We start from the raw sequence: 6,721 nt of genomic DNA, 5'->3' as shown, positions 1-6,721 counted from the left end.
TCATTGCTGAACCATGGACCTCTGGCCTTAAATGAGGCAAGTGAGGCCTTCAGTGTTTTAGATGTTCTGTGTTTTAATCTAATGGATGAACTGATTTTTGGTACAGTAGGTCAGCAACTGTTGCTGTTTGGGAAAGTTTAGCATTCTTTTGTTTCTCAATTTGTTGAGAATCATTCTCTGTTTGAGTCAAAAAGGCTTTGGGAATGGTTTGATAAATGATAGATTATTCCATTGATCCATTCCTTGATTAATGAAGTTCAGGGAATGGCTTCTTTTTGAGTACTTCATATTGTCAGACATAAAGCTAATGACTTCAAAAGTCAGAGGGAAGATTGCAATAAGAGTTAATTTAAAAACGATATATATATATATATATTAAAAAAAAGAATAAATAGGAAATCAGTGGGGGGAAATCATTTCTGTAACCAGCACTAAATGACTGACAGGAATTTACACGCTATCTCAGAATTAAGACATTTTCCTGCATTTTGATTGGTTGGGAGATGTGGAGGAAGGTACTCGTTCAGGGATCCATTCCTGCATTAACTTCCATTGCCTGTGCTGATGGGGTTGTGTATAAACTTCTTACTAAAATGGTTAGTGTGAACATGAGAACTTTGCATCTCTTTCATTTATCAGCCTTATTGTATTTGACTAAAAAAAAAAAAACAGTCACAGTTTATTCTAAAATTCAAATAACATCCATCCATCATCTGCAGCTGCCTATTCTCCAGCTGTTGTCTATCTGTAGCAGTCTTAGTGTGAAAGGTGGAGTAAAACTTGGACAGGTTTCCAGGTTATCACAGAAAAAAAAACAGCAACTTTTTCATATCTAAGGGAAATTGAAAGAGAATACTTAACCTTACAGAAAGACCCCCTGACCAGGATTTGAAGCCTTTTTGCTGCAAGGTGAGGGAGCTTCACCATCCAGCTCTCCTGAAGCAAAACAACAGCTCCAAAATACATCGACTCTGATGTGATTACAATCAAGAAAAATACTTTTAAAACCAGGTAGATCATGTTAGATTGTGCATGTAAATCCATAATTTATAGACTTGGGAGAAAAAAAGCAACTTTAAAAACATGTATGAAAATCTATAGACAAAATAAAATTCCCTATAAGCAGGTTAAAGTTACACGCATAATATAAAAAAAAAATCAACTACATCTAAGTTTGATCAAGCGCAGCTGTAAGAAAAATGTTTTTATTTTTACAAAGCTTTCAAAAATCCTTTTGAATATACTGAAATAAACAAGTAAACATACTACAATCTCCTGTAAGTTTGTAAAAATGTGAAAATCAAGAGCCTCCGTGCCAGAGTGACTGTGAAGTTATACCTTTTATACAAAGAAGCTTTTGTTTGATAACTAAACACTTAAGAAAACCCAGATTGTATCAGTGAGGTCAATGAAGATGGGAATTTTTAAGTTTATCCAGCAGCAGTAGAAGTAAATTACAGGGAACAGGGAGGAGAATTTGAGGAGGTAAATGAGGAGCGAAGTGAGAATAGGACCATTTGGCCAGAGGTGTGAAGTCCCACACACCTATTTAAGAGAGCCGACTGGGGCCGAGGACTCCGACAGCAAAGAACTGCGACAGAAACACAGACCGAAGAAGAATCCCTAACAGAAGAGCAACTTTTGATCTTTGACCAGGGGAAGAAATAAATGTGGATTTGCATCAGATAAGGAGGACAGAATACAAAAAAGGACAAGGAGGATGCTGAATGTGGAGATGTACCCTGGTTTGACTGTGGGACCAAAAAGGATGGGAGATTGCTTTTACAGAGGTGAGAGGCCCTCATGCATTTAAAAGCTATTCAAAATGGGTAACTGGAATCTAAAGACAGTTTTGGAGCACAAATAGATTATTTTTTTCCTGCTACATACAGACACTTTTTGCATTTCTCCAAGAAATCTTATTTTAAGAAATTATATTTTCAGATAGATCAAATAACAACAGGATCTATATCTGAATAATGTGCAAAGTTAATTTTTGTGTTTGTTTTCCGGGGTATAAATATGATGGACCTTCTTCTAATATACTAGTTTGGAATTTTGTAAGACAGAAAGATGTGTGTTGATCATCTTAATTCAGAAAATGGCTCCATAAAATCCCAATATCTACAATCTAAGTAAAAAATAGGAAGAGAAGAAATAAGAACATGACAAACTCTCATTCCGTAGTATTAAACCACCTGATTGGTCCATTTCCACAGACAGAGACGCTCCTGTACGGATTCCGCTGTTTCCTCCCGCTTGTGATGTGGCTTCAAGGCTTCTGGGCCCTTCCACCGGAGAGTCCTCTTCCAAAGGCCAAAAAGATGAGGTGAAGATGGAGCTGGAGAACTCTGCATTATGGAAGCAGTTCAGCTCAGTCGGTACAGAGATGATCATCACCAAGAAGGGCAGGTCAGGCACTTCTTCACACAGCAGAGTGATGCAGAAATATTTATACATCCTGGACTCTTAAAATCACAAACTTCAATGTATTTTGTTGGGATTTACATGACAAAAATACTTGTTTTCTTACATTGTCAAACAAACTCAAGAGGTGCAATTAGACAGAGGTTTATCAGACCATGCTTAATGCTTGGAAGGTTTGTTGCACTGTTTTTTTTCTTCAGGGGGATCACAGGAAAGGGGACTGAACACACAGACACATAAGTGTTTGTTAACTGGTCCCTAAAATTTTAAAACTATATTTTTTTCATATATATTACCTAAAATCCCAACAAATATATAAAAGATTTTGGTTTTAATATAAAGTTTAGAATTTTCTACCAGATAGTTTCCAGTTAAGGTCCTGAAGGTGCCAATTATTTTCCATGTTCCTCCTCCTCCCAGACGGATGTTCCCAGGCCTGAGACTGAAACTGTCGGGTCTAAATCCATCTCTCCGCTACATCCTCCTCCTCGACATCGTCCCGGCTGATAACTCCCGCTACCGCTTCCAAGGGGGCGGCTGGCAGGCCGTGGGTGGGGCAGAGGCCAGGTTACCCGACCGGGTCTTCATCCACCCGGACTCGCCCGCCACGGGTGCACACTGGCAGAGCCGCACCATCTCCTTTCACTACGCCAAGCTCACCAATAACACACTGGACACACAGGGACATGTAAGTGCATGCAGCAGTACAGAGTACAACATTCATTAGCAGCTCCTGACATCTTAATTCAATGTTTTGTTATTTGCCTTTTAGATAATCCTGCATTCCCTGCATCGCTACCAGCCCAGGATCCATGTGATTGAAGCCAGAGATATGCTAAGGTGGGGTGGAGGACAGCACACCTTCGTTTTCCCAGAGACCCAGTTCATCACGGTCACTGCTTACCAGAACAACAAGGTATGATTTTACTTAACCCAACACAGGTATTAGAGTAAATAGGTCTGTCTCATGATATCCTAATAAATGACATTAAAGGGCGTAGTTTTAATCTAGAAAATAATAAAAAACAGCTTAAGAGGTGTCAATGTTTCGGAAAGGACTGTGCAATGAGACATAGAAGTTAAAATTAATGATCAGTGTTTGCTGTTTGTTTTGTTTTTAGATCACTGAGCTGAAGATAAATTCCAACCCCTTTGCTAAAGGATTTCGAGAGGATGGGATGAACAGCAAAAAGTAACTAACAACTCAACGATGTTTTAAAATAAACTTTTTTTCTTTTCTTTTTTTTTTTTTTTTAGCTTTTCTAAATTTGTTTTTCTTCTGCAGACAAAGAGACGCCAGGCAGAAACGTAAAATAGCCACCCTGACTGAAACTTTGGATATTGGTGCGAGAAATTACAGCAAATTACAGTTTGGATTTAGTTCTTTATATGGTATAAATATGAGTGATCTTATGCATGTTCCCTTTTCTCCTTCAGTAAACAGTGATCCATGCGAAGCCTCCGAGCCCCCAGCCACCAGCTCAGACCTCCAGGGTCTCACCCTCGCCTCTCTCCCTCCACTCCCCGACTCTTCCTGTGAGTTCAGACCTGAGGAGGCCTCCTATCCAGTCCCAGAGCACTCCCTAGACCTCAGTCAGACGTTCATGACCTCCCAGATGTCCGACATCAGCACCACAATGGCTGCCGGGATGCAGGGAACACAGGAAAACGAAGCGGCACGCAACATCATTGAAGGGTGAGGAATTACACTGATCTAAGAATGCTGCTGTTTGCAGTTTTTTTGCATATGGAACAAAATCTACAAGTGTGAATGTATTGAGGTATTTGGAGTGACACATTTTAAGAATATTTTAAAGCTCCATTAGGCAAACAAAGAAAGCTACTTGTTACCTGAGGAAGATTTACTGACCTTTATATTGAAATCTAAAAAAAAGGAAATCTGAAGAAACCTTCCTGCTCTTTTAATATGTTCTTTTCCACCTCACCACCTGCAACATGAATTTATATATTTTAATGGGCTTAAAATGTATTTTTTTTTCTTTTAAGTTTGGTACTAAAAACGATCCAGTGAAAATGTTTAAAAAGTATGTTTCATGTTGACTCTATCCTTTCTGAAGAACACAAACTTATCCAATATTTTTCTCATCTGGGCACCAATAACTTTAAATATCACCTCATAGTTTCTACACCAGTGGAATTTGAGGTATGAAATCATATGATTTTTCAAATAAACATGTTCTTTAAATTGAGGTTTTACCAAAATGCTTTAGGCAGTGAATATCATACCTACAACTGAAATATAAAAAAAACCTCATAGAGATTTAGGTGATTGCTATAAAATTAACTTTTACACCTGCATAATGTTTTAATTAGTTTATTATTATTATTATTATTATTATATTGTTTTTTCCACACGGAGTAAGAAATTAAGCTATGAGGTAAAAAAACTCAGATTCTTTGTTTTATATCTAATTCGCACAAGAAGATCATTAGAGGCGCATCACATCCAATCAAAACTTTCTATTGAAACAATCTGAATTATCTTTGTAATCAACTACTTACTGCAAACATGATGACAAAGTAAATGTTCGCCAAAAAGATCTGTTTTTGAATTTAAAGTTAATTTGATCATATTGAATTTCTGTCATTTATTACTCAGCTTTTAGGATGACATGCTGCATTTTTCCCTGACTTCTTGCCAAACACCAAAATAATCATTTAGTGAGCTTCATGTGTAATGTTACTCGTTTGTTAGTATTCTGTGAATAACCATAAAGCAGGTGGTTAATGTTTGAATCCTGTTTGGGTTTTTAAACTTACTCATTCTTTTCATTTGAGCCAATCAGGTTGCAGTGTGCATCAGGCCTCTTTTTGTAACCTAAATCCTGGATTTCTACTCAATACTTCAATCCCTTACATCAAAAACCTGCCATTTTTTAAAACTGAGTTTAATAAAAAAATTGTCAGGGATAGGAAAAGCAGTTCTCAAAATCTTGGATAAATTAGAAAATACTCAAACTAAATAGTTTAGTTAAGTTAAATGGTAAAAAAAAATATTTTCAACTAATTTTCATGATAATGCTCAACAAAGTGATCATTTAAAAGCCATGATGGAAAAAGTCATGGTACTTTCTTAAAAGAAATTATGAACAAATAAGATGACATTATGACGACGATATATTACAGCTTTTTCTGTAATCATTCTCTGGATAAAAAAACAAAACAAAAAAAACCCTGCAGTCTGAGTCAAACATTTTGTTTTCCCTTCCACAGCTCAGATGTTTTGGCTGAAACAACCTATGAGCCCAACTTCTCAGGTCCTCCGTCCTCCTCTTTCTCCTCCAGCACAGCCCATCCTCAGCCATCCTTCCCACCTGTGGACTACTCCTCCCCCATGCTTCCTGCCACCCCTTCACTGCAGCAGACCTCCTTTAACTTCCCCACGCCACCACCCTCGGACTCCTCCTCCCCCTCTTCCAGCACCTTCCACACGGCCCCTGGGATGGTCAGCCCCCACACTCCAGCTGCCTTTGGAGCTCCGTCGAATATGTGTGCATCAAACCTGCAGGACCAAACATCTCCTCACTCTCAGATGCAGGGGGGACCTGATACGGATGGAAGTAAGGGGACTATGGTTCAGAGCTCAGCAGTGTTTCCCTATTCAAATGTCCCTCCTATAGATGCGGATCCTGAATACCAGTCTTTAGCTCCCACCCTGCCCTGTTCCCTCCCTGCTAATGGAACCTGCAACTCTTTCGCTTTGCCCTCTTTTCCCCAACAAATGCAGGCTCTCTCATTTCCAAGTATAGCCCCCAGCCCTGCTCTGAACTTCTCCAATCTGACCCACCAAGCTGCAGCCCCCTCCCTACCTGCTGCCTTCCCTCCTCCTTCCTCTTTCCCCCGCTCATCATCCTCCCTCCCTCACCATTCTTTCCCGGCCTCCTCCTGCCTGGCTGTCTCCTCCTCGTTCCAGCAGAACCAACCCCATCCCACATCTTCCTCCTACACCTGCTCATATCCTCCAACTGGGGTCAGCGCCATCCCTCAGTTCACACCTCCTCCCCCTTATCGGCCAGATATGGTACTTCACCATAAGGCTCTTCTTCCTCAGTTGGATCCAGCCCTGCCCTCCTCCACCCCTCCACCAGCTCTCTACCCCACCTTCCCATCATATCCTCTCCATTTGCATCGGGATCCTCACTCCTCCCTCACCGCACCCTTCAGGCACCTTTACAGACAGCACCAGCAGAGCCACCCTCACTCCCAGGGGTCCTACATCGGTGCAAGATCAGTGTATTAAAACAAATGTTAAAATATTTGGTTTCAAGGCGCT

General features: G+C 40.0%; 1 protein-coding gene across 1 annotated transcript; it reads left to right on the top strand.

Annotated features, from left to right (window-relative positions):
• The first annotated feature begins 1,720 nt into the window (after window positions 1–1,720).
• LOC107097203 (T-box transcription factor TBX6-like) lies at window positions 1,721–6,721 on the top strand. The gene is made up of 8 exons (XM_015394254.1): window positions 1,721–1,790; window positions 2,220–2,412; window positions 2,848–3,115; window positions 3,200–3,343; window positions 3,549–3,619; window positions 3,713–3,771; window positions 3,865–4,123; window positions 5,662–6,721. Exons 1-8 carry the CDS (start codon window positions 1,721–1,723, stop codon window positions 6,686–6,688), a joined length of 2,091 nt encoding a protein of 696 aa, XP_015249740.1. The 3' UTR covers window positions 6,689–6,721.

Source organism: Cyprinodon variegatus, unplaced genomic scaffold, assembly GCF_000732505.1.
Source record: "Cyprinodon variegatus isolate N-32 unplaced genomic scaffold, C_variegatus-1.0 Scaffold679, whole genome shotgun sequence".
Classification (NCBI taxonomy): domain Eukaryota; kingdom Metazoa; phylum Chordata; class Actinopteri; order Cyprinodontiformes; family Cyprinodontidae; genus Cyprinodon; species Cyprinodon variegatus.
This window is presented reverse-complemented; position numbering and strand designations above follow the sequence as displayed.

Bases quoted from the DNA above. Each gene is read 5' to 3' on its own strand.
- LOC107097203 (XM_015394254.1), top strand. From the start codon at position 1,721: ATGCTGAATGTGGAGATGTACCCTGGTTTGACTGTGGGACCAAAAAGG. The intron at 1,791-2,219 runs GTGAGAGGCCCT...CCATTTCCACAG, and splicing joins GGGAGATTGCTTTTACAGAG to ACAGAGACGCTCCTGTACGG. The intron at 4,124-5,661 runs GTGAGGAATTAC...TCCCTTCCACAG, and splicing joins GCACGCAACATCATTGAAGG to CTCAGATGTTTTGGCTGAAA.